Here is a 26527-nt window from a genome sequence, read left to right as displayed (position 1 = left end):
TTTCTCTCTCTCTCTCTTTCTCCCCTTCTCCCCCTCCCTCCCTTCCTTCTTTCTTCCTCTATTCCTCCGTTCCTTTCCTTTCCTCCTTCTTCTCTCCCCTCTTCCTGTTTTCTTTTTCTCTCCCTCCCTGATCTTTTTTTTCTTTCTTTCCCATTTCCCTCTTTCCCTCCTTCCTTCTTTTCAACAAATATATGCTGAATTCTTACCTAGGGCCAGACATAGGTCTGATTCCTAGGAATACAACAATGAATGAGGTAGATACAGTCCCTTGGTAGATCTTATGTGGAGAGGTCATCAAAAAACCTAAACAAGTAAACAGGAAGATTACAGAGGGCAACAAATGCTAAGAGAGGAATAAACAAGATGATATTATAGAAAGACACTTGGGGTAGAGATAATAACACTTGCCAAGAGAGGTGCCATCAGAGCTGAGATCTGACAGATGGGGAGGGAATCAGTGAGGCAGGTAAGTGAGGTAGTCAGAGAACTGACATGGAGTTGTGGGGACAGAGCATTAACCAATCAGAGGAAAGAGCCCCACAAAGGCTTTAAGGCAAGTAAGACTTGAAGGACAGGCTGCCAAGTACCAGGCTTATACTTTCAGATTATTCTGGGTGCCATGTAAAGGAAGGATTAGATTGGAAGGCAGGAGCAAACCTGGAGAGACCAGATAAGCAGCAGTGGTGGCTTGGTGTGGGGTGGCAAAAGTGGATGGATGTGAGACAGAACCTGCACTGCCAATTCTTAGCTCATCAGAGACCCCTTGCCATAGGTTGTAGAGTTTGAGCCATTTAACAGAACTTTCTTTGCTCTATAGTAGAGTAGGGATCTTTATCCACATTGCTTAATGAAGAAGAATGGAAGATTATACATGCAAGCATCCACAAGGAAAAAAATGAACACACAGAACCTTAGCAGCAAGCAGGGATTGATCATTCATTCATGAGGCCCGAGGCAAAGGGCCAGTTTTACAAATGGAATAAACATATGTAGGCCAGGCTTTTTTTGTTTTACACAGTTGGCAGGAAAATACTTTGTTTCCTATTTGGTCTTTACATATTTCATGGTGAAATGTGTTGTTTTGATCAATAGATCTTTAATTTGAGTTTTATATTTGAAAAAGAGTCCACTCAAGTTTGGAACGTCGTTGAGCTAGAGCACTAGATGTCCCCTTGATCACCCCCATGGCTCTGTGTGACACTCTGAGGTGGAAATGAAGTGAATTAGGAGAGTTAAAACAAAAACATGTCTCTCTGCTCGGTGGGTATTTTTGTTTTTGAAATAAGTTTATCGGGGCCTCAGATCTCCTTGTGCCTCACCTGTTGTTCCTCACAGGTTGCCTGCACTGGCCCCACCTCATCACATGGGCTGTCCCTGGTGGGATGTCCATGACTGAGTTCTGGGCTCTTGCTCTCTTCTGCCTGCATTCACCTCTTCGGTAACCTCATCTACATGCAGACAGTAACCAAGCTCAGGCCTCCTCCCAGGACATGAGCTTCATATTTCCAGCTGGCTACCCTACACCTCTGCCTGCAAGCCTAAGAAACATCTTGAACTTTTCTTAACTTTAGACAAAACTGAATTCTTGGTGTTTTGCTTCTCCCATACTCATCTTCTCAGTATGCCTCTCGCATGATCATCTTCTCAGTAAATGGCAGCTCCATTTTTGCATTTATCGAGGCCAAACCTTGGTCGCATCTTTGATGTCTCTCCTATCATCATCCAGGCTATCATCTTGATTCTCAACTCTACCTAGGATCAGACTATTGCCTGCTGCTGCCTCCACGCCACCAGTGTGCACTAATCCTGTTCTCCCTCAGTTTGTTTGTTTGCTTGTTTGTTTTGTTTTGTTTTTGAGACGGCATCTCACTCTGCCACCCAGACTGGAGTGCAGTGGCGTGATCTTGGCTCACTGCAACCTCCGCCTCCCAGGTGCATGCAATTCTCCTTCAGCCTCCCAAGTAGCTGGGATTATAGGCACACTCCACCATGCCCAGCTAATTTTTTTGTATTTTTAGTAGAGACAGGGTTTCGCCCTGTTGGCCAGGCTGGTCTCGAACTCCTGACCTCAGGTGATCTGCTCACCTCGGTCTCCCAAAGTGCTGGGACCACTGGCGTGAGCCACCGCACCTGGCCTCCGTCAGTTCTTATCCAGACCATTCAATAGCCTCCTCACCAGTCTTCCTTCTCAAATTCTGTCTTTGTTGCTCTCTGGCTTTGTGATCTTGTAGTTTGAACATCTGCAGAATTAGAGTAATAATAGAACTTACCTAATAAGATTACTGTGAGTTTTCAATAAGTTAATATAGGTAAAGCACTTCGAATGGTGGATAGCATGTCACAGCTATCATAATCACCTGTCATTACTGCTGTCCTCAATGTCCTAGTGCATTACTGTCAGCCTTAAGATAACCTCATAGGCCAGAATGACTGCTAGAGCTCTAGCCATCACATCCACCTTCTTGGCAGCAGGATGGAGGGAGTCCTTTTAAAGACACCATCTGGAAGAGCCACATCCATGCATATCTCATTGGCCATGACAGAACCCACTTAACCACCCCTATTAATAGAGTCATTTAGCTGAGCTTGGCTAAAATTGGGGTTTCTGGTACCAAAAAAGAAAAGCAGCATGGCAATAACTTTGCTACCAATTGCAGGTATGTGGTACTATGAAGGCCTGCGAAAAGAGCATATGACAAGAGAGGGTAAACAAGTCTTTTTTGAGACACAGAAAACTGACCAGAGAAATAGGTGTTTGCCAGGCAAGTGGAGAGGAGTCTTAGGAAGAGTTCCAGGATGAGAGGACAGAAGAAATGTATGTGACCAGAGAGGGCATGGACAATCTTCATGCTGTACCATTCACCTGATACGCCACATGTTGAAAACCATGGTGGCTGGGTTCTCTGTCCTCCGTCCAGACTCTTCCATAAGGAATGGTGCCAGGATTTTTCATCCCTGCTTTCTTTTATGGGCTGCCCAGATGGAATGGCCCATGAGGTCCCCAAGTCCTTTGGGGGTGTGGGTTTGTGCTGCTACTGTGTGGTCGTGTGAGAAGTAGCACTGGTCGGAGCAGATGTGGGTCCACACAGAGCCTTGTCCTTAACTTTCAACAGGAACATTTCCTGACTAGGTGACCTTGGTTAGATACTTAACCATTCTAAATATTGTCTGTTTCCTTACCTATAAACTGAGAAGATACAAATATCTAATCCCGAGATCCACTACAAAAAGCAAAAGAGCTAAAACTGATCAAGCATTTAACCAGGTACCTGGTTTAAGGAAAAAGTCCAATCAACAGTGAATATTTCTGTTACTGCTGTCACCTTTATCTTCATTTCCTCTCCTTCATTCCCTTCTGAATACACACTCTCCATGTTTGAATGTGAAGTGTCACCTGAAATGTATCCTGCACCCAGCTTTTCCTTAGGAGTGTGTGAACCCACACAGCACACTACAACTTTTTTCTTTATCCTTCTTTTGGAAAAATGACTTGAGGATGTATTCAGTTATACAGAGAATCTTACAATCTGCATTGTGGGCCAGGAAGGAACCCAATGCTGCCTGTCCAGACCCCTCATGGAGTAGATGAGGAAATAGACCCAGCAAGGCAGAGCCTGGTTGGCAATGCCTGTGACAAGGTGGCTTTGAAGAAGAAAACATCTCCCCCGTGTGTTGAGGAAGAGATGTCACCTCATCTGGGGCCTCATGATGATAAGAAGTGCCCAGGCTGGTTTCATGCATATCCAGGAGTCACTGAGACAGTCACTCATAGACAGACACCTTACACCAGGCATGTGGGAATGTAAGTTTCAAATCTATTCCTCTAGCAGATATAGTTTTCTCTTGAAGGCCATCAGCTAGGGTGATTAACATGGTGGTGGTGGGGTGTTGATTCAAAGATTCAAGGCAGTTACCCCGATTATCTTTCCTTGGCATCAACTCTGGGCTTATCCTAGTAATAAGGTAGCTTATTTAACAAGGAAAGTACCAGTTACAGGTTAGAGGACTTCACACATACGTATGGGGAAGATGCCTTCTCTGCCCTCTTGGAGTTTGTGACCTAGCAGGATAGAAAGACATGACATGAAAAAAATTGCATAGTCACTAGAGTTGTGCTCAGAACTATAGAGAAAAAGCACAGGAAATGTTTTGCCATTTCTTATTTATAACAAATGCAGCTATCTGGTTATAATATTCTTTCTTTCTTTTTTTTTTCTTTTTTTTTTTTTGAGACAGGATCTCACTCTGTTGCCCAGGCTGGAGTGCAGTAGCACTATCAGGGCTCACTGTAGCCTCAACATCCTGGGCTCAGGTGATTCCCCCTACCTCAGCCTTCTGAGTAGCTGGGACTACAGGCATGTGCCACCATTCCCAGCTAATTTTTTTGTATTTTTTGTAGAGATGGAGTTTTACTATGTTGCCTAGGCTGGTCTCAAACTCCTGGACTCAAGCAGTCTGCCCACCTTGACTTCCCAAAGTACTGGGATTACAGGCATAAGCCACTGCACCTGGCCAGTGATAAAATTCTTTCCAGTGAAACTCAGGCATGACTTCAGGATCCTTCTCAGCATAGCCTTTCATCTAGCCATTGCTAATTAGTCAGAGCTGGTTCTTGAGGCAAAACCTAGCAGCCATCCAAGACCTGGCCATTCCCCAGCCCTCTCTCCATCATCCAAGTTACAGACAAGCACACTGGCCACAGGCTGGAAGGCATGTATGTGCCTCAAGACTTGAGCCAGAGGCCAAAGCGGACCAGGTATCTGGCTGATCTGGCCCCTAGGGCAGGGGCCTGCACGCAAGTCATAAATGCTGGGTGGTGATGTGTTGGGGAGCCAGCTCTCAGCAGCAGCATCTGTGGCCACAGAGGATCTGATGTAAATGTGTACTATTCTACACTGAGACTCCTTCAGAGAGGTCCAGCCAGCTGAGGGCATCACAAGCTGTAATTTACATTATTTCAAAGCTCCAGTAGGAAAGTTGCTCTTTGTTCTCCTATGTTATTGCTTGAGGAAAATATATGTTTTGCGGGGAGGTTGAGGGCAGTCTTAAACTGAGGACATCACCACAAAGACCTGGTCTGTCATTTTCCTTCCCAGGATTTCTTCCCATATGCTTAAATGGATGAGTCAAAAAGAGGTGTTTCCTGCTCAAGAAAGATAAAATTGAGAGAGAGAGAGAAAGAAAGGGCAGCTCTCCTGTCAAAGAGGCCTGCAAAGTCCAGCAGTTTGTGCAGGGCTTCACTTTGGTATTTATTTTGCACTCCATCAAACATTTGTCATACTCATGGCCCCTTGCTTTCACAGGACATAGCTGTGATTCAGCACAAACACTTTCCTAAGAAAATATACATTTTTCCTTCCACAATGTTCATGTATCCAAGGTTTCTTTTCTGTTGTGTGAAAAGATGTTTAATATTTGAGAAACTTTTTAAAAAGTGATTCCTCATTTTAAACTCAGTTTCTCACCTCGTGGTCCATTTTTTTCTGAACTCTTGAAAAGCACTGGAGGAGCTCATGAGCTTCCTTTTTGAATAATTCAGCCTTAACTAGGAGGAACGAATCAGGAAAACATCCTCGTATTTCTGTCTTCTTAAATTGGGAGACCTGTGTAAGATAAAAGTGTTGGAAATTGAGTGTTGGAGAAGTTGGAATCTGCTTTTCATAGACATTCTCAATACCATTTTGGAGACATCTCTGAGACCCAAAACATCTTGTTTGTTTGGTTCTGCTCTTTGTGGGTTCCATCCATAGGGGCAGGGGTTTAGGACAAGTTTAAGAGAGCCCTGTTCTTCGTGTATCAGAAGAGAAAGCATTCTTCCCAGAGTAAAAAGAATGGGAAAGTCTGATGATTCAAGTGGAGACCTTAAGATGTCTGATTTAGTTGCTTTGTATTTTCTAGCACTTCTGATGTCATAAGCTCTAGAGAGACAGAGAGCAAATTTACTATCACAATTCCCAAGTGTTTGGGGTCTTTATTTATGTGTGAATTGAGTTGAATTTGTCTGTTCTAAAGTCGGGCAGCACAGTCCTGTAATTCTTTATCTATGGGACATTGTATAATTACTTAACCTTTAAGTTCCGTTTTAGTTTTCCTCTGTAAAATAGGGATACCTAGCATTAGATTGCTGTGATTTAATGGGATAATACAAGGACATAACAAAGTGCCTGGTGACAAGTTCATACTTGATAAATGTTAGTCCCTATGATGAAAAATAAATCTTGGTAATGATGTAATTCTTAGGTTGAGTATTTAATACATGGATAATGTTAATTCCATTCCAGATTAGAAGAATGCTTTTCAAAAACACTGCATGCTATAATGGCAGTCATAATACTGTGGCGTAAAACCGTAGCCTAATACTCTCAACACAGACGTATAGACAAATATGTCTCGTAAATGTTCATCTTTTTCCACATACCTATTAATTTCAGTTCCTTGCCTGTGCCACTGGGAAAGCTGTTACGTCTTATTTTATGGATTGACTGACTGCCTTTTCCTTGTTCTTAGAACATCAGCTTTACTTTAAATGCACAAATGCTTGTGCATACTTCCTTAACCACCAATAAAGGGAACAGTTAATGTGCTACAAAGCAAGAAAAATTGACTTTAAAAACAAGCATTTTCTAACAGTCTTACCTTTATATACAGCAGGGTTTCTCAACTTTGGCACTATGGATATGTGGGCTGGGCAATTTCTTTTTGTTGGGGACTGTCTTGTGCATTGTAAGATAGATGCTCCATAGTATCCCTTGGCCTCTACCCTCTAGAGGCCAACAGCTCTCGCTCCCTTCCCTTTCACCGCCTAATTGTGACCACCCCAAATGTCTCCAGATAGCCCTCGTCCAGTTGAAAACTGCTGGTCAAAGGAAGAAGGAACTAGGTCATGGAATTGTGCCCTTTGGATCACTGGACAGAAGAGCCTTGGTTCCAGCTTTATAGGAACTTATCAGCTGCTTTGGATGTGGTGATTCCCAAAACACATGCTGGAAAGCTCGTAGATTAACTGTTGATACCACAAATTCAGAAAGCAGGTCAAATAATCAGCACTGTAGTTTTGTTTTGAAAAATAACTGGCTTTACCTCTATTTCACTCATCTCCCCATTTTGGTTTCTCCATTTGCAAATGGCAACAAAATGAAGTTTTACCATTAATCTTAATTACTTATATAATGATCAACTTTTTTCTTTTTTGTTTTGTTTTGTTTTCCCCCGTCAGCTCCCTCAGGCACAAAAGGTAAATTCTCTTCTGTCACATTCCAGTCACCCCCAGAACTCACGAGTCGTGCATGCCTCCATGGTGTTGTACATTTGGCACTGTTAATGACCAGTGAAATGGTTTTCTTTCACAGCTTCAGAAACCTGAAGTTGGGCAGAAACAGAGAGGCCAGCAGACTCAGTTGTCCACTGCTCCTTTGCTGAGTTAGTCCCTCCAAAGGACCCTATGGTGGCCAGTGATTGGGAGGTGAATCCATGCCCAACTGTTTCTCTAAGAATTATCAAATAATAGGTCAATAATAAGTTTGGTGCATTCCTTCCAACATAGCATTCCAGGCCTTCTCTGAGATAATTTTTAGGGACACAAATAATGTGAGTAATTTGTAAGGCATGGTAACCAAGTTTAAATTCGGGGCTCCTAAGCCAAATCTCTGAAAACTCTTCTTGGATTTTATTAATTGTAAAAATCAGCAGCTCCTTTGCTGGCCTCATCATCCCAGAGACTATGAGAGCAAATTTCTTGCCAATGGGCAGACCCTTTCACTGGTCCTCATTGTCTGAGATGATCTAGTTCCACCATCTAGAATGTTCTCTGTCCAGAAAGACTCCATGTGGTTGCAGGGATGGCTTTGCTGTGTCACCCTCATAGCATGTCATCGTATCCTAAGGACATTTATGTCATAAAATATGTCACTCAGTGCCTGCTGCCTTGTTCTTGTGTGTTTCACAAACATAAGCAAGACTTCTGGAAGACAGCAATTTCTGGGGGCCAGATGTGTTTCAAGAGTTAAGGTAGGGCGTCACCCTGAAATTTAAACAGCATCTCCTAAGCTCTCCAGTTTAGAGCAAAGATGATTTGGTTCCTTCTCATTGAGAGAGAGCACAACTGCTCTACTAAAGACAGTCTGTTCAGACCATATGGACAACCAGAGGCCTAGAAATCATTACACAATTACTCAAATATATTTGAGGTATTTAAACAAGGCAAGACATGCTAGTGTGTGACTTGGCTTGTGGTAATGTTTGATTACACTTCAATGCCATCACGAAAGGACTGAACACTTCATTAAAAGTTAAAGTATTCAAGGCTCACAACAGCTTCCAGGGTAAATAAATGGTCAGAATTCCAGATTGTTTGGAAGGCTCAATGTCTTTGATAGGACATGCTTTCTTAATTACCTACATTTGAATTTTTTTGATAGAGAGACTTCACAAATTCTGTGCCTAAAAATGGACCAGCTTCCACTTATTGATATTTATTCATCAAATTTCTACCAGTGCATATACAAAGTATTCCTGTTACAGAAAAACTTCATGAATTGGAGGTGCCATCAGCCATAGAATTTTATTTTATTTTATTTTAGTTTTTGAGACAGAGTCTCGCTGTGTCACGCAGGCTGGAGTGCAATGGTGCGATCTCGGCTCACTGCAACCTCCACCTCCCGAGTTCAAGCAATTCTCCTTCCTCAGCCTCCCGAATAGCTGGGACTACAGACATGCACCACTGCACATGGCTTATTTTTGTATTTTTAGTAGAGACAGGGTTTCGCCATGTTGGCTAGGCTGATCTTGAACTCCTGACCTCAGGTGATCTGCCCGCCTCAGCCTCAAAATGCTGGGATTACAGGCATGAACCACCGTACCCAGCCAGCCATAGAATTTTAAAACGAAGTTCAAAACAAAGCAACACAGAATATAGAAGAACAAGTGTTGCTGGGCTATGTAATTCTTCAATAGCAGTTACTTCATTGCATTAGCTTCTTCTATCATCATGTATTGACTCACATCATATGCCCTGCAAAATGGAACATTTTATTGTGGTCACATAAAGTCCAGAGTCAAGGAAGATGCCTCAGCTGGCTTCTAATTTTTTTTTTCCTGTCTCCGAATGATGTCAGACATCCCAAGGGACTTGTTGTGTAGCCCTGTGTGAAAAGGAATAGCTTTGCCTTCTTTTCCTATCATGGCTAGAAATTGTCTTTTTTCTGTTAAAATAGAGAAAGGCACTTACCTTACAAAATATTAAGAGATCTATGCGACATGGTTTCAGAACCCTTTGGGGGTAGTTTCTGGGAAATTCAGCTCTTTGAAGAAGGAGTTTGAAAATAAACCTCAGGTATCTAGACTGGTGGGTAAGAGGAGTTGAGGGAGAGGTGCACCACAGGTTGAAGGCATCCTCCCGAAGCCTGGAAGTCTCCACCTGGTGATGTACTAGCATCCCTGCCCCCAACTCTCCTTCCCACCCCTTCCGCAGTATTACCTCAGTGACACTTGCAGAGGCCTTTGCTAGAAGAATGAGGTTCTTGCAAGTGTCAGCTTTCCTTAGATTTACTGTCTTGCTGCTTGACCAGCAAAGGAATGTGGTGGTTCCATTTTAGCCTTCATCCACTTGTTACCATGGGTGAGTTACTTAACCTCTCTAAGCCTACATGTTTTTATTTATTTAAGGAGAATGATAAACTAACTTTCCACTTTTGTTTTGGAAGTTACTTCTCTTACCTGTTCCTCGCACAGAGCCTAGCATATGCTTAAAATGTAGAGTTCTCATTACCACTTGACTTAACTTGACCCCTGGTGCTTCAGAGCACATCAAGAGAACAGTCATATGTGAGGGGTGGTCTGGGACCTCTGCCCAGTGTTTTGTGATTCTGACTCAAGCCTAATGAATAACTGGGAGAGGGCAAAAGAGCCCAGCAGGTATGGGTGCTACCCCCATTCCATTAGAAACTCTGTGGTTGGGCCAGGCACGGTGGCTCACACCTGTAATCCTAGCACTTTGGGAGGCTGAGGCAGGTGGATCATGAGGTCAGGAGATTGAGACCATCCTGGCCAACATGGTGAAACCCCATCTCTACTAAAAATACAAAAATTAGCTGGGCGTGGTGGCACGCACCTATAGTTCCAGCTACTCGAGAGGCTGAGGCAGGAGAATTGCTTGAACCTGGGAAGCGGAGGTTGCAGTGAGCCAAGATCATGCCATTGCACTCCAGCCTGGTGACAGTGTGAGACTCCACCTCAAAACAACAACAACAAAACTCTGTGCTTGAACTGACTGCACCGTCTTCATGTAGTCAGAAAGAAATGGAGATTGGTCTTGAAACCCCAACAAAGCAAAAACATGTAGGGAGAATTGTTTTGAGAGGTTTCTTCCTAATGCCTTTGACGTTACCCATAGATTTCACCCATCTGTGGCCATGATTCTAATGAGCTCTTTCCAAACCCCTGAGTTTGTTGTTCCGGGGTGAAAGAGAGGCACCCCCAGTCGCTACAGCTTTGGCCTACTTTTCACATGAGGTCATGAGCACATACATTGGACCATATGGTGTCTGCATTTGTGCTGTGTTTTTGTTGGAATCTGACTTTGTATCATCTGCAACTATTTTCTCTGTAAATATTTTAAATAGTTATGTCTCTGTAAACATACTTATTTTAATCTCTTGGCTGATCTGCAACTAAAAATGTCCCATTTGGGTGTCCCTCTTATGTGTAGCAGCCATTAAATGATTGTTGTCTGTAAGTTATGGTTTTCATAATTCTAATATTTTGAGGGTCTTCCAAAACTTCTCTTCTAGTGCTTTATGACAATGTTTTAGAACAACAATTTGAAAAAATATGTATTTTTTTCTATGATTCTTAAGCATCTCCAAGATAATTCCTAGACTCTATAAATTTCAAGCCTTGATATAAAATTGGAGTGGCACTAACTGGTGATGAACCTGATAAATATTAAATATTTTTCCCAAATATGGAGGCAGTGTCCTGAAGTTTTGGCTAAAAAAAAATGTAGCAATACAGATGCAGCACTTTCAAGGCATCACAAATTCATTCTTCTGGGTAGAAATTGGACTGGTTTCTCTGGTGGATTGATTGTCCCTGAATTCAACAATGAAGAGAGGTCTATGTGTAAAAAATGTCTGCCTTTTTAAAATTCTTCTTTACTTCTACAAAAATGTCCAAGAGATCTGATTTTATGATAATAACATAGCGGAATTACCCAAAGCCATTTACAAATGTATGTTCAATGGTAATACTATTGAACAAAGTAGTCCATTTTTCTAGCTGCATTTTTCTTCACGTAGGTTCTGTCTATAGGAGCTAAACATCAGTTATTCGCTGCAGGATTAATTTAATCAATGTAGGTTTGATCAACGTAGAGTGGGCCTTGAATGTTTAAAGTCAAAAATACTCCTCGGGGAATTCCAAATGTGGCTATTTATGTGGATGAATGTGTCCAGACCCTGGTACCCTTTCCCTTCATTTTCTGCTGCATCCACACAATTTCGGAATTTACCAAAGACCATTTCTTAAAGGTTTCCTAGGTGCTCTATGTCTTTCCTGACACCATATTAGTTAATATCAGCCTGAGAATTTTGAGTAGGCATAAGCATTTTTCACAAAACCATAGTTAAAGCAAACCACATCTCTAATCCTGTTTGGAACAGCAATTGATGCATTCAGGGCTGCGCAGTATGGCAAAATGATCCCTATTTAATAGCCCGACCGCATGTTTTGTTTCCTGTTAGGAATAGCTTAACTTGCCTCCTTGAACAAACACAGCAGGGTTCAAGATCTGTTGTTCTATGCCTGCTGTGATATTCTGTGGTGCTTAACTTGTATGAGGACTCAGGAGTGCATAAATTAGCTTCTTAAATGGAGGTCGATTTTTGGTCTTTCTTTCAGGATGGAACTGTTTTATTAATTTCTCCCCCTGAGTGCAAATGGCATCCTGAATCTATTTGCATTTTCTTTGTTTCCTTGTTTATATTATATTTTGAAGGAATAAATGGAAGCATTCATTTTTCTAGAGTCTTTCTCTTTCTTTTCTTTTCTTTCTTTCTTTCTTTCTTTCTTTCTTTCTTTCTTTCTTTCTTTCTTTCTTTCTTTCTTTTCTCTGTCTCTCTCTTTCTCATTTCTTAGGTACAAATTTATACAAGTAGAATTTTGCATAGCTCTTATCTCAGGGTAATCAGATTTCAGCAATTGCAAGGCATCATTTATCATTCTTTGCCTCATTTGACTTCTATACTCCAAACAGTTGAATTAACTGTCATTGAAAATAGAAAATTGAAACTTTGCAAAGCTGCTGTTTTTGTAGAACTGCAGGTCTAGTGATTTTAGTGTTTCATTACAGTTATATAACCATCTAAATTGATGCAAATGAAGTACAAAACTGAGAACTGATAACTGTTTACATTTGGTTCTGGTTTATGATTCATTTGCTTTTACCTGTACTTTGCTTTGCATGTAAACTATTATGTCTTGTTTTGAAAACCCTGTTTTTCTCCTTATCATTTACTATTTTATAGTAACATGTAAGGTACTTTTTATATGCATTCCCAAGCTGGGGCTGTTAAGATTGATATACTTACAGTCTGAAAAATGATAGCAGCACAGTGGGCTACAGTTTAAATTATTGGATCTATTTTGTGAATAAAGCCACGGTGCTAGAAACCAGAGAGCAAGTCTAGTCACTTCAGCTTTTCCCATAGCCAGTGTGAGAGGCTCTGTGGAAATCTGAGTGATGGCATATTGCTCAATGCTAACAATGGTTATATAACTTAGTATTTTGTTTTCTGCCATGGTTCTGTATGAATGTGTCTGTGGCAACCCAGACAGGCTGCTCTGCTGCTGAGGAAGGAGGTGAACTTTGCAAGTGTACCCATGTGAGTCTTGGCTGACCCCTTTTCCATGGCCCTGTCCAACTTTGCACTTGAGACCGTAAATAAATGAATGCAAGACCCTCAGATTCAAAGCGCTTGGCTTCCTAATGGCAGGATAGCCAGCAGGGCAGCACATAGGCACTCCAGCTGAAGCTACCTGTGGGTTCCTGGGGGGCCATGGAGCTCCGTTTGGAAGCAAGATGCTATTTGCATTTCTTTCTTTCTTTCTTTTTTTTTTATTTTTGGGACAGAGATTTGATCTTATTACCCGCGCTGGAGTGCAATTGCGTGATCTCGGCTCGCTGCAACCTCTGCCTCCCGGGTTCAAGTGATTCTCTTGCCTCAGCCTCCCGAGTAGCTGGGATTATAGGCACCTGTCGCCACGCCCAGTTAATTTTTATATTTTTAGTAGAGACAGAGTTTCATCATGTTGGCCAGGCTGATCTCCTAACCTCAGGTGATCGACCCGCCTCAGCCTCCCAAAGTGCTGGGATTTCAGGTATGAGTCACCGTGCCTGGCCCGCTATTTGCATTTCTTATTGAAAAGAAATAATCTGTTCATTTCAAACAACCTCATAGTGTGTGTCTACTTGTGTGTGAAGGGAAAAATCAGGGTTTACTCCATTTTCAAATTTATTTGAACATTTGTAGTGTTTATGTACTATTTTTATGCTTTATATACTATTTTTCCTGATTATTCAGGAAAAAAAACAAAGTAAAAACAAAAGATTCCATTTTATTATTAACTTTTTTAAAAGTTTTTTTAGCTTTTACACTTTTATGCATGAAAATTGATAAAAGCCTTCAATAAAACATTACCACTACATACCAATAACTTGCACACTTTCAGCCTTTGACTCAATAACCCTCTTTTGCAGAATCTAGCCTAAATTGGTCAGTGACTTGCAATTTTATTTGTAATGAGGAAAAGAAGAACTAAAATACCTGAAATGAGAAAGTGGTTGAAAAAGTCACTGAACTTCCAAAAGATAGAATATTAAGAAGCCATAAACAAAATCATAGTTCAAAAGGATATTTAATAATGTGAGGAAATACATTATTTTAAAATCAGAGTGTAAAATTTTATGTACATTATGCTCCTGTTGTGTGTGTGCCTGTGTGTGTACAAACAGATGTACAAAACTGTATTGGAAAGAAATGCATAGCCATATTTAATAGTGGCTATTTCCTAGTGGTAGGATAACAAATATTTATTTTGTTTTCTTAATACATTTTTGCATATTTCAAATTCTGTATGATGAGCATATGTTATTTTTATAAGTAAATGATTATATTTGTAGTAATGAACTAATTGTATTACTCATAAATACACTAAATGAAATAGACTACCAAGAGTTAACCTAACAATTGTCTGCTAAGCCCAGCTCTCCCAAGAAATAAACAAATGAAAAAGTGGGAAACCCAAACTCTGTTGTAAAAATACACATACATAACATGCATTGATTCTTGGTACACACAGCTATAATCAGAAGGACAAAGGTTTATAAACAGTAGGTTGTCTTACATGGGACAAGTCTAAAAGTACCTTTGTTTATCAATAATCCTTGTTTTCTACCAAAGGTGATCTACCAGTCTTTCTACCAATCTTTAATCAAAGGCTCAGTCCATGTCAGATGCTTAGAGCGACATTGATCTGAGCATGGAAAATCCACAAAAAATGGCAGGTGTGTGGTTAAACCATGGAGGTCACCCACCCTACCTGAGCCTCAAATGGTAGGTGTTGCCTATCCTCCTCACACCTCTGGTTGGGGGAAGGGCTACCTTGGTTTAAAAATGGAAAAAATGAAGCAGGGTGAAAATGACATCTGCCCAATTTGCTATGTGGGGACTGTTGTACCAAATTGTGTAACCTCTGGTATTGCACTCATCATTGCAGAAGAGATGCATTCCACTCCTACAGGTGAGGCAAAGAAGCCCATTGCTCTTAAGACTAACTTGAGTCAGCTGGACATGGAATGGAGGCCCCACCTGTCAGTTCTCATTGGTAACCTTGGACCAGGATACCATCGTCCTGAGCCTTGGTTTTTCTTGTTTTACTGGGGTACAGACATGTCCCTTGTGGGATTTTCCTGAGAGTACAGGAACAGCACCTGCTCAGGGCCCATCCATCCACACCCCGTGCTCAATGAGAGGTAGTGTTGGCCGTGGCAGGGGCAGTAATATTATTAATAATGCTAGCAACATTACACCTCGTTTAGTACAGACACATTTGATAAAGTAAAAGCAGAAATGGTTTCTTTAAAAAATAGGCAAAAAGAACTTGGTGTTAAGTTGAAAACCAAAAATTGATTTTACAGTTCCTTACATCTCAGTGCTTTCTAGTTTCAGACTTAATTTTTAGTGTCTTAGAAATCCAGTGTCTTCTTTCAAAACTTCTCATTTATTTAAATATGTGAGTCTTTTCTATTTATTTAAATCAAGCACAGTTATAAAGTATGACTCTCTTAAGGTGCTAAAACAATACAAATTCTACTCACAACATTGCTACAATGAAACTGCCTTTTCTTTTGAATGTTAAGGAAACATGTGAGTAAAAACAATGAAATATTAAAAGTTGTTTTCATCTCAGTCGTTCTTACATCCCCAAAGATATAAAAACACCCTTCTTCCTTCTACATAGAAGGGAAGGCAGAGGATTGAGAAAAGTTATTTCATAAAGCCCTTTGAATTGGGATACCATGATATTAATGTCAGCATCACCAATATTTAGCCTGGGTGGTCTTGAAGAGGACATCACAGGACACTCAGTGTTCTGTTTCCTTGCTTCTAGATACAATTCTGTAGGTCATTTTGATTGACACAAAGTTGATCTTGAACTCAATGAGTTGGATTTTCATTTTGGGGTCTCTTCCATATTTCCTGGTAGATTTAGAACACCTGTATCCATCACTTGACACACGGGGTGTTTCCTGAAATCAACAATGCACGAATCTACACTTTACGGCCAAGGCATTGGAAGAGGCCAGCTAAAGAACAAGTTAAAGGACAGCTGCCAGTATCTTAATGAGATAAAGAGTTAAGCAACCCAGGAAAATATAAACGTATTTTATTTTCTGATTGCATTAGAGAAAGATGACACAAGAACACCATTTTAACACTGAGGTAAATCATATTCAATACAATTTAGTTACTAATTTGAAAACCAAATCTATATAAAGTATAATAAATCAAGTCTGTATCAAATCAATGTCAAATCATCATCAGTGATTTTAATCTGACTTTATTCTCATAGGAAGGGATTTCCTGTGTGGAAGATATACTAGATTAATATGATGAGTTACTCAAGAGAAAACACACATACCATGCATGCGTATGCATAGCTTTTCTTTACTTTTTGGCAAAATTTTTTTGACAAATCTAATTTTCTGACAAAATTTGTCTACCTGTATTGTTTGTGCACATTAAAACTAAAAAAATTAATTATTTTAATGAAGAAACTGCCTTTCAGTTTTTCTTAGTAAATTGAGCCACATATTTAATGGTCTGGTCATGTTTGACTGCCTGATGCTTTTTCCAGTCATGTTATTCACTGGTCACATCCCCAATTAATGGATATATATCCATTACAAACCCAAATGTAGCCCACTTCCATGAGAACTGAAGGAATGGCTCCGGATGTGCTGCCAGACATCTCATGCCAAAGGATTCAACTGAAATGACCCTCTGGGGTAAACTGGAGCAGTTGTGCAATGCTGTACATCAGTGCTACCAAGAAGTTAAAAAACAAAAAGTTAGATGTTTATCCCTTCAAATTAACTAGAAGGATTTTGGAAAATCCAACCAAGTTTCATGAGGTAGAAAATGTCAAGCAAAGACTAATGCCATGGTATGGATTTTCTTTTTCCAGAAATGACTCACGAAATTGAACCACTTGCTGAATCATGAGCCCTGTGTGCTTGGATGGGACCCATCCATATTTGCCCAGGCCTGGAACACATTAGATGATTTACAGGCTGGGTACTTCTGAAGCATCTGTCCCTCCTTCCCAGACTCCCTTCCTCTATAACAACTTCCTTCCCAATGTGCATCCTTCCTAATCTCCTTTAATATTTACGATCATAATATTATAATTAACCACCCCCACCAACTGCTTTCATATTATTTAACTGTTAAAACCAAGATATTCGATCATAGGATAAAGGAAACATGTCTTCCTATTTTGTTTATGCAGTTCAGGAGACAGATGAAGTTCAAATCTTTGGATTTCAAAGAAGCATAAGAGTTTCTCTGGCCTAGTCTGGAATGGTCTTTATGAGATTAATTGTACTTGTCAGATGTCCCAGGCACGGTGCTAGGCACTTTATGTCTATAATGCACTTAATGCTTCTAAGAACTCTAAGGACTTTTCCTATTTAAAGGATGATTTGCTTGATTGCAACCTCCTTTATTACACTTTAAACTCCTGAGGACCAAACATGGCATTTGTCTTTGCACCCCAAAACAGGAGACTGAGGGTGGAGTGGTTACTACATGGGCTCTGACATCAGGTAGACCAAGACACAGATCTCTGTTCTGCTGTTTTCTGTACCTGGAGCAAGGTACTTTGCCTTTTAAACTCCTTCACTTGTAAAATGTGCATAGGCACTTGGAAGGTCTTTGTCAGGGTTCAATTTAAGGCTACGTAGATGCAGAACATTCACAGCAATGTTTGGTAACAAGTGACAAATGATGTTTGGCAATGGATATGGAAAGGTAGGTGTGTGGATGGATAGACGAAAGGAAGGATGGAAGGACAGATCAATAAAAATGACTCAGCAAGTTGGAGTAACCTTCTCCAACATGTTAATGCAGGTCTGTTTGCTTCCGTTTGCTTGTTACTTTTTGTCTTCTCCGTGCTGCTAAGCACATTGCAGTGTTCAACTAAGCTGGGCTTTTTTTAAGTCCTTTTCCTTTATGGGTGTAACATCAGCTGGACATTGTGTACCAGCTTCTCAGCACTTCTTTACCGTCTCAGTCCAACCACATTGATATAGGCAAAATACACGAAGATACTCAGTGAAGGAGCCATGAGCAAGGAGAGGTTGTATAATGTGAAAGAGGGAGCATTAACCCCAGAGTCTTGCCTGAATTCCGTACTGATTTTCTGTGCCTTCTTTCCTCCCTGGGCTTCATTTATGAAATAAATTAAAGCATAGTGTTGGAATAAATTCATGTAAGGACCATTTGCTGAGCATGTCTTGTGTACCATGCTCTGTGCTAAATGCTGTGGATGAAAAGAGGAATCTTTCCCAAGCTTCTGCCCTTGGAGTTCACAGGCTCTGCACAATTCCCAGTATTTCTTCCAGCCACAGTGTTCAGTGACTTTGCTTCATTAATAGTTTGCACAAATTTTGGTCCTAGATGGTATCTTTGGTTGTAGAATAAATATGATTATCTTTGTAGTGAAGTTTGAGAACATCTGGTTCTCATTTCCACTTAGTTAGGGAAGGTTTTATGGAGGAAGCAGCATTTCAGGGGGTCTTTAAACAAGGAGAAGGTTTTGTCTTAGGGCCCCAAAGCTCTGACAGTTGCCTGTTTTCAGGCATCTATTTGGAGGTGTCTAAACCACGTTTGTGAAAATATGAACATTTGGCCACCATGGGGGGGTCAATTATGTGTCATGGCTTATCATAAATATTGACCAAAATCCAATGCCTCATGATAATTTTCATTGTCATTAGTCCTGGGCATTCTTGAAATAAGCAGGTTATACCCAAATAAACCAACAAAGTGGTTTCTAAGACAGCTTTCAGATATGTTAATCACTGATATTTTCATGACCATGGCTTTATTTATATATGTTCCTGGTCAAAGGCAGTATCCTCCCTCTATCTAGATGTTTACTCATAAAACATATTCCTTGCTTAATGACATATCCTAGAATCACTGGAACAAAAGGACAGAATATCAAAATGTTCCCAAATAATAACAATTTTATGAGAAGAGGACTGTTTTTAGATTCTCATATAGATGTTCCAAGATTGTCCAGCATTATATTTACAAAGTTGTCTTCAGTTTGTTAAGAAGAGAAAGAGAACAAACAAATTCAACAATTTAGCTCATACAAGATGCAGTTAAAGTTCAAAGAAGGAAATCTGTTTACTTTTGTATTTAAACAAGTTAAAATGCAGTGAAATCTCATAGAAGAATACAGAATCTCCAAATCTCAAATGCAAGGAATAATGATTCAGTAAGTGGGAAAATGTTTTGGCTAAAAGCAAAATATCTTTTATGTAGTATTCTCAAGGATTTAGTGACACATTTTACCAAGACAATCAAATGAAAAACAAGAGGACATGTTACTTGAAATGTTTACTAACTTCTTATTCATTGTTTCTTATTCTTATTGTAAAGTCTCTCAATTAAACCTCTCACAATCAGCAAACGTCAAGACTATCACTAACAGTAGTGGAAATCTAAAGAATATGAGAGTAAAATCCACAGCCAGAGTCAGATGATGTTAACATTAGCCAAGTAGGCAGTATCAATACTGTGGTCCCTTTTTAGGCATGAGATGTAATAGGATTTCCTTGCCCTACATTTCAGTGGATTTTCACCTGTGTTCTTCCTCCCAAGGGTGTCTGTATCTCTACTGGGGGTGTGTCTCCAGAGAAAACATCTTCCTGAACGTGCCCAGCACAATCTTACTAGATTCTTTCCCTGACATGTCTGCCCAGTATTGAGGGTAAGAGATGTTGTGATGATGGAAGGGGGTGGGAGATTTGGGAGTGGTGGAGGTAGGTGACCATTGAAAGGTTAGGTACAGGAGACTTTTTTGGCTGGTGGAGGAGGGAAGGGTGCAGAGGTTTTGTTTGGGGAAGGTATCTAAATTGCCACATAATCTGCTTACATTTTTCCAGATGTATGTTTCCCTGCTCTTCGCCCTGGTGTCCTCACAAACTAATCATACAGAGAGTTGTTCTGATGGTTTTCTGTTGTCTTCCTCTCTCCTTGCCATGGAGTGTGCAAACCGCAGGACATAGGTGACATTTCTTCCCACCTTCACCCCATTAACCCTATTATGTGCTACCCAGAAAATGGCCCCTAAAGAATTCCCAAGTCATTGATAAACTTAAGCTCATGGGGAGAGGCAAAGGTGCCAAGGAGTTGGTGTCCCTTTTGTTCAAGCTACATTTGAGAAAGTGGGTGTGAAAGAACCTCTCCTTTGCTGTGCTTGCCTGTCACATTCTCAGATTCTGCATATCTTTTCTTCTTCTTCTTCTTTTTTTTTTTTTTTTGAGACGGAGTTTCACTCTGTCTGGAGTGCAGTGGCGTGATATTGGCTCACTGCAACCTCTGCCTCCCGGGTTCAAGCAATTCTCTGCCTCAGAATCCTGGGTACCTGGGATTACAGGCGGCCATCACCACGCCTGTCTAATTTTTTGTATTCTTAGTAGAGATGGGGTTTCACTGTCTTGGCCAGGCTGATCTTGAACTCCTGACCTCATGATCCACCTGCCTTGGCCTCCCAAAGTACTGGGATTACAGGCGTGAGCCACTGCGCCCAGCCCAGATTCTGGGTGTCTTAAAGAATCAGTGGTTCTCTTTTCATAATGTCTCATCTGATTTATAGATGTGCACAGCTGTGTTTTTCCACCTCTTAGAACTACTACTTTTCTGTCAAGGCAAATGTTATTATCAGACCTACTTATCGATAACAGCCAGCCTTTGCCTCAGTTGGGTAGGTAACTAAATGGCATCAGCTGGCATTTAAATACCTTTTTTTTAGTTTTTGAGATGGAGTCTCACTCTGTCGTCCAGGCGTTGCACAATGGCACGATCTCGGCTTGCTGCAACGGTCACCTCCTGGGCTGAAGCAGTTCCCCTGCCTCAGCCTCCCAGAGTAGCTGGAATTACAAGAGTGCCCCACCACCATGCCCAGCTAATTTTTGTATTTTTAGTGGAGACGGATTTTCCCCACGTTGGCCAAGTTGGTCTCAAACTGCCAGCCTCAGGTGATCCACCCGCCTTGGCCTCCCAAAGTGCTGGGATTACAGGCGTGAGTCACCGCGCCTGGCCCCTAAGATATGTTTTTGTTGGTAAGGTCCATACTCTGGAAACGGCTTTTTGTCGTCCAGGACCTCATGCCTGCAATTTATGCTGACGGCCACTAGATGGTGGCAGTGTCTTTTCATAGAGTGCAGGTTGAGTTTCCTCACAGGTGTTAAAAGGAAGACGGCAGAAACACAGCTGTGTACTCACAAGTTATACACACACATATAAAATATTTATGTATTATAGTATTATACATTTATATTATTTACTAACATAATCAATATGTTGATCAATGTTAATAAAGCAAAACACTAATGTAAGAGGAGCAAAATATAGAAGAAATATGATATTTGATGAGAGTTAGTGGATTAGCTTTTGTTCTTGACTTGGAGCCAGTCCTGTATCTGAGCCGAGTTCACCATTTGTGCACAACCTTCCCTTTAAGCCCAAGCCTCCAGGGCTGGGCAGATCTGGCAGGAGGCTCCGCTGAAAACCACCTGGCAGTCCTCAAATGGGCTGCCGAGAGTGCTGTCCTTGGCTTGCTCAGATGCCTTCCAGATCCAGCTTGCCTGCTTTCTCTGCAGCTTGGCATTCACCCCCAGAGGCTTCCAGCTGCAGGAGAAATAGAGGCTTCTGCAACCAGCCTTGGCAAGCTTTCTCTGAATAGAGATATGAAGAAGGCAACCCAAACAGCTGTACTTCAAAGGTGGAGGCTGCCCAGGCAGCAAGCACATAGCCACAACTGCTACCCACCATGGGGATCCACTGGGGAAGCAGCCAAACTTCTACTCATTGTGAAGGCTTGACATAAAATTCTAGTGACAATAGTCTTTTGTACCATCATAAAGAGTGGTCATTACCATCAGTATTCGGGTACTTTGCAGGTGCCTAAATTTCTTCCCTTGTGGGAAAGACATGCAACCACCCATCTTGGGAATGTTGGTACCCTTTTCCCTTTGACCCTTTTGGCCTTAGAAATTTCTCCTTTGTGTGGATTGTACATGGCACTTGGGACCACCTCAGTGGGTATCTAGAGCTGCCTAGGTCATTTATGGCCCAAATTGGCACTTCTAAGAGTCACAAATCCATTTCATGCTCATTGGAGCTAAAAGAGAAAACTTACTGGCTCAAGCAACAAAATAATGGAAAAGGGCATTGGTGGAAGTGATCTTGGGAATGAAGGCATTCAGGGATGGGTACCCTCCCGCCCTTTCCCTCTTTTTTTTCCTCCCTCCCTCTTTCTCTCTCTCTTCTCCATCATACACACAGCACACGCGCGCGCGCACACACACACAAACACACATACACACGCATTCATCTCTCCTCCTCTCTGGGTTTATTATTTTCAGTCGCATCACCTCTCTGTGTGGCAAGGGGACATGGCTGTCAAGCTGACGTTCTTATAGCCATTCACAAAGGAGAGTAGGGAGTCTTTCCTGTTTGCTGCAGGTCGGAAAAAGAAAAAGATCTCAGGTAGCCTAGCCTGAACTGTATGCCTAATTAATAAACTTACCAGTGCAGCTCAGGCAGAGTGTGTGTGTGCACACTTGTGTGCATGAAGTGCTCTGGTTAACACAGCTTGAGTTGGCTGTCCATCCCCACACTCAGGATGGGAGAGCTTGACTGCTAAGAAACCTTGCGGTTGGAGGGGATGAAGACGACTTTCCTAAAGGAAGCAGGTGACACCTACAGAAGAAGGAAAAGAAAGGTGCCAGGCAGTTTACAAGATGTCTACCCCTGCAATGTTCCATTTACCAATATCCTTAAGTATAAAGCAATGGAACGAAATCACCCTGCGGCAGACTACTGTCTCCTGCTTTTGTTAGACTGGCTTTCAGGAAGCATTCTGAATCTGTCATATAAACCCTGACAGATATTGATAAACACCAGGCATTTTCACTTTAGTTCATGCTAGACCTGGAAAAGAGAGCCTCTCTGCTTGCCGAATGAGAGCCAGCATGCCATCCCCAGCCAGTTCTTCCTCTGCCATGTTAGCTTTTCTTTCTCCCCTGGCGGACTCTAGGCTCCTTGGGGATAAGACTCATGCCTTATTCCTAGTTGTCTTTCCAGCACATGGCATGGAACCTGGCACATAGCTGATGCTCAAGGAGTGTTTATTAAGGAAATCAATGAGTAAGTTGACTAGGCCAGCAGCAAAATGGATGGATTCACAAGTCTTGTGTTGTTATGCTCTCTAGGGTCATGCCCTAGGGCTAGCCATGTTGCCAACTGATGCCATCAGTGGGAAACTAATCAAGCATTAAGGAGTAGGCCTGGCATGGCCGCGTGGACCTTGCACATGAGTTTGAATGCATATTCATATGAGCCTACATGCATGATTAACTTGGGAAGCTGACAGGAAGCAGTCAATCTGTTGAGCAAGTTTGGGTTTTATAAACCAGATGTTCAGTATTATTATTCATCATTTCCTTTGATACTCGAACGGTCCCCATTATGTAGCATGGAAAATGAAGGATATGGAATAATATACACTTATTATACAACAGAGCACCGCAGCCACAGATTTCGGAGGCCTGCTCAAAGCCTGGGCAAGTGTAAGTGCACAGCAGTTCATTTTGAGATTCCCATTTGGACTTGAGTTAATGGGATTTTGCCCAGATGGACCATGGTGGCCCCCATCTCCTGCTCCTCTCCCTTGGAAAATGAATGTTGACTCTACGTCTGCATTTTTCTTGGAAGCCAGATGTATGAATCATAAGCAGTGTTCTTGCCTCAGTAGCAGCTACAGGTTGGGGGGCCACAGAAAAGCAGGGACCCCCTAGTTTGTTGGGAGACAGAGGGTTTCTGGCCATAGTTGGCTGCATAACTTCTGCTTGGTGGTCTGGGAAAAAGAAAAAAAACTTGCCATAGACTGCTATTTCCTGCGGCAAGAGTATAGAATGCCTTTCAATCATAAAGTGCTTACAGTATAAATGAACTTGCAAATTGATGTGTTTCTCCAGGAAGTGTTTAAGATTCACAGAGTCCAGACCTGTGGGGACTGGGAATGATGGAGCTGGTGGGTGCAGAAGAGAGTCTTAATTTTCTGCAAATGGTATTTCTGTGTTCCTGCCAGCCCTTGTTGCCATGATGATGAACTGGTATATATAGGAAAGCCTACGGGTGAGGGTTCTGGCCAAGCCAATTCAAATTGGGGCCAGAACTGCCCCTAGGAGAGGTCCATGAGATCATTGGCCCATATGTGAACTGTTGCCAGACTGAACTCACTGCATTTCCTTTGTTTACCTGGGGCTGGTTACAAATGAATGGTTTCAGTACAAATGCAATATTATGGGTTTCTTGTTTAAAGTAATGATGCAGTAATTACATTTGGAATTAGCTCCTGAGTGAAGTTGATACTATATTCTGGATTAATATTTTGAAGTTAGTTTCGCATAATCTTGTCTTTGTGCCAGGACAATTACTAGTGATTTATAACTGATTTTTACTGGTTGGAGGAAAAAGGCTTCATTTCTCATTATTGTCAATGATATGTTTTGATTTCATCCATGATACATGTTGGTACTGCTTGAAATTTGATTTGAGTTGCAAAGTGGAAGTTGTCCAGGGTTATGGATCAGCTCAAATCAGTTTTCTTTATAGCATTAACAATTAATCAAGGAGTCAGAATATGGGAAGACTTCTAATTCTAAGAGAACTATTTACCATGGGCTGGTTCTGCCTTTGAAAATGTCCTTGCAGGCTTCCAATGGTGGCCATAGTATGCTTTGAGTATTTTAAGCAAGATGTTAGAACCATGTTCCCCAAAACTGTTATGGACTGTATATACTGGTTGACTTGGTTCATGGCAACACTAACAGTCAGCATCACCTCATAGTTAATATTTTTTGGTTGTTATATTGATGAACTAAATTTTGTTTACATATTCTTACACCCAAATTAGGATGCCCAAAATAATCACTTACATGATTAGTAAGTATATTATTAGTCATGGTTCTCTAGAGATATCCTATAGAGCTAGAGATAGGCTATACAGATAGGGTGGGGAAGAATTTAGTTTAAGGAATTGGGTTACACAGTTGTGGGGCTGGCAAGTCTGAAATCTGTAAGGCAGGCAGGCTGGTATGCTGGAAATTCCAACAAGAGTTTATGTTGCACTCTTGAGTTTGAAGGCAGTCTACAGGGAGAATTCCTTCTTTTGAGGGGGGCCTTGTCTTTTATTTTAAGGCCATCAATGGATTGGATGAGACCCACCCACATTATGGAAGATAATCTTCTTTACTCAAAGTCTACTGATTAAAATGTTAGTCACATCTAAAAAACACCTTCCCAGCAACATCTAGACTGATAGTTGCTCAAACCACTGAGCATGATGGCCTAGCCAAGCTGACACATAAAATTAACCATGTCACCATGAGTTCCCAGTCCTAGATAGACCAGGAGAGTCTTGCTTCATTTTACTTGTCATGGAGGAATATAGGCCTATCTTGATATCAATGTAAAACGAATAAAAACATGGCCCCCTCCACCCCTGTTGGGAGTTTTTTCCCAACACCTGCCAGCTTCTCTTAGCTGTCATGATTATTGATGGAAATGAAGTGGAAAGGATTGCCCTATACCAATGCTTCTTGCATTTTTAATATACATATGAATCATTAAAATAATTATTCACATTCAGAGTGTTTGGTATGGGGCCTGAGACTATTTCTAACAAGCATTTAGGTGCTACAGGTGCTGCCGTCCTGGGTACTGCATTGCAAGTAGTGACATCCCACAGCTCTAATAATCTATTAGAAGAACACGGCAAAAGAAAGACTGAGTTTAATGACCTTTACTCAAGTGACCAGCCAGTGAATGGGGGCTTCAGATGCTTAGATTTTAGGATCTTCTCTTTATAATGCCTCTTCCCAAGGAGACTGAGGGAGCAACACCTGATTATACTGTGGAACTAAAGCTATGGAAGAGAAGTGTCCAAACATCAGAAAACACACTAGGTTGAAGATAGTGGATTCTGGTTCACAGATTGCTTCACTTGGGGGCTTGAACAGCCTGTGAAGCCAGAAGGACTTGCCTGGTCAATTTTGGTGCCTGTCAGCAGTGCCTCCAGCCTTAATCTCATTTTGGACTCTGCTGCTTACTAGCTGTGTGACCTTGGAGGCAGGGAAAAGAAGCTGGCATCCTTTGAGCACTTCCATATGCCAGGTACCATGCTGGGCAGTTTTCTATTTTGTCTTCATGGCAACAGTGCTGGGGAATAGTGAGCATTATTTCATATGAGCACATGGAGACTTCACTAGTGCAGTTAGGAAAGATTCAGAGCTGAGATTCAGAACCAGATTTGTCTTGGGCCAAAGCCTACCATGTTCTGAGACTCTGTTTCCCTATTTGTTTGGGACAGAGTAGGGGTTCCTGCCTATCTCCCAACACTGTGTGAAAAGCAGGTGCAATGATGTGTCTCCATGTGTCTGTAACCCAATTCAGAGGTTTAAAGACACGGATCACATGCTGTATTTCAAGGGCCACTCTTGTTATTTATTTATTTATTTTTATTTTTAAATTTTTTTTGAGATGGAGTCTTGCTCTGTTGTCCAGGCTGGAGTGCAGTGGCACTATCTCGGCTCACCATAAGCTCCGCCTCCCAGGTTCACACCATTCTCCTGCCTCAGCCTCCTTAGTAGCTGGGACTACAGGCGCCT

General features: G+C 41.5%; 1 protein-coding gene across 1 annotated transcript in view; it reads left to right on the top strand.

Moving 5' to 3' along the window:
* The window catches only part of CACNA2D3 (calcium channel, voltage-dependent, alpha 2/delta subunit 3), a gene marked incomplete at its 5' end in the record, with an annotated part of 947927 nt that overhangs the window by 680673 nt on the left and 240727 nt on the right, over positions 1 to 26527 (top strand). Inside the window, one exon of the mRNA XM_011947304.1 lies at positions 7217 to 7234. Coding sequence (XP_011802694.1) covers positions 7217 to 7234 — 18 coding nt within the window. The remainder of the gene's footprint in view (positions 1 to 7216; positions 7235 to 26527) is intronic.

Source organism: Colobus angolensis, unplaced genomic scaffold (assembly GCF_000951035.1).
Source record: "Colobus angolensis palliatus isolate OR3802 unplaced genomic scaffold, Cang.pa_1.0 Scaffold26, whole genome shotgun sequence".
In the NCBI taxonomy this organism is placed as follows: domain Eukaryota; kingdom Metazoa; phylum Chordata; class Mammalia; order Primates; family Cercopithecidae; genus Colobus; species Colobus angolensis.
This window is presented reverse-complemented; position numbering and strand designations above follow the sequence as displayed.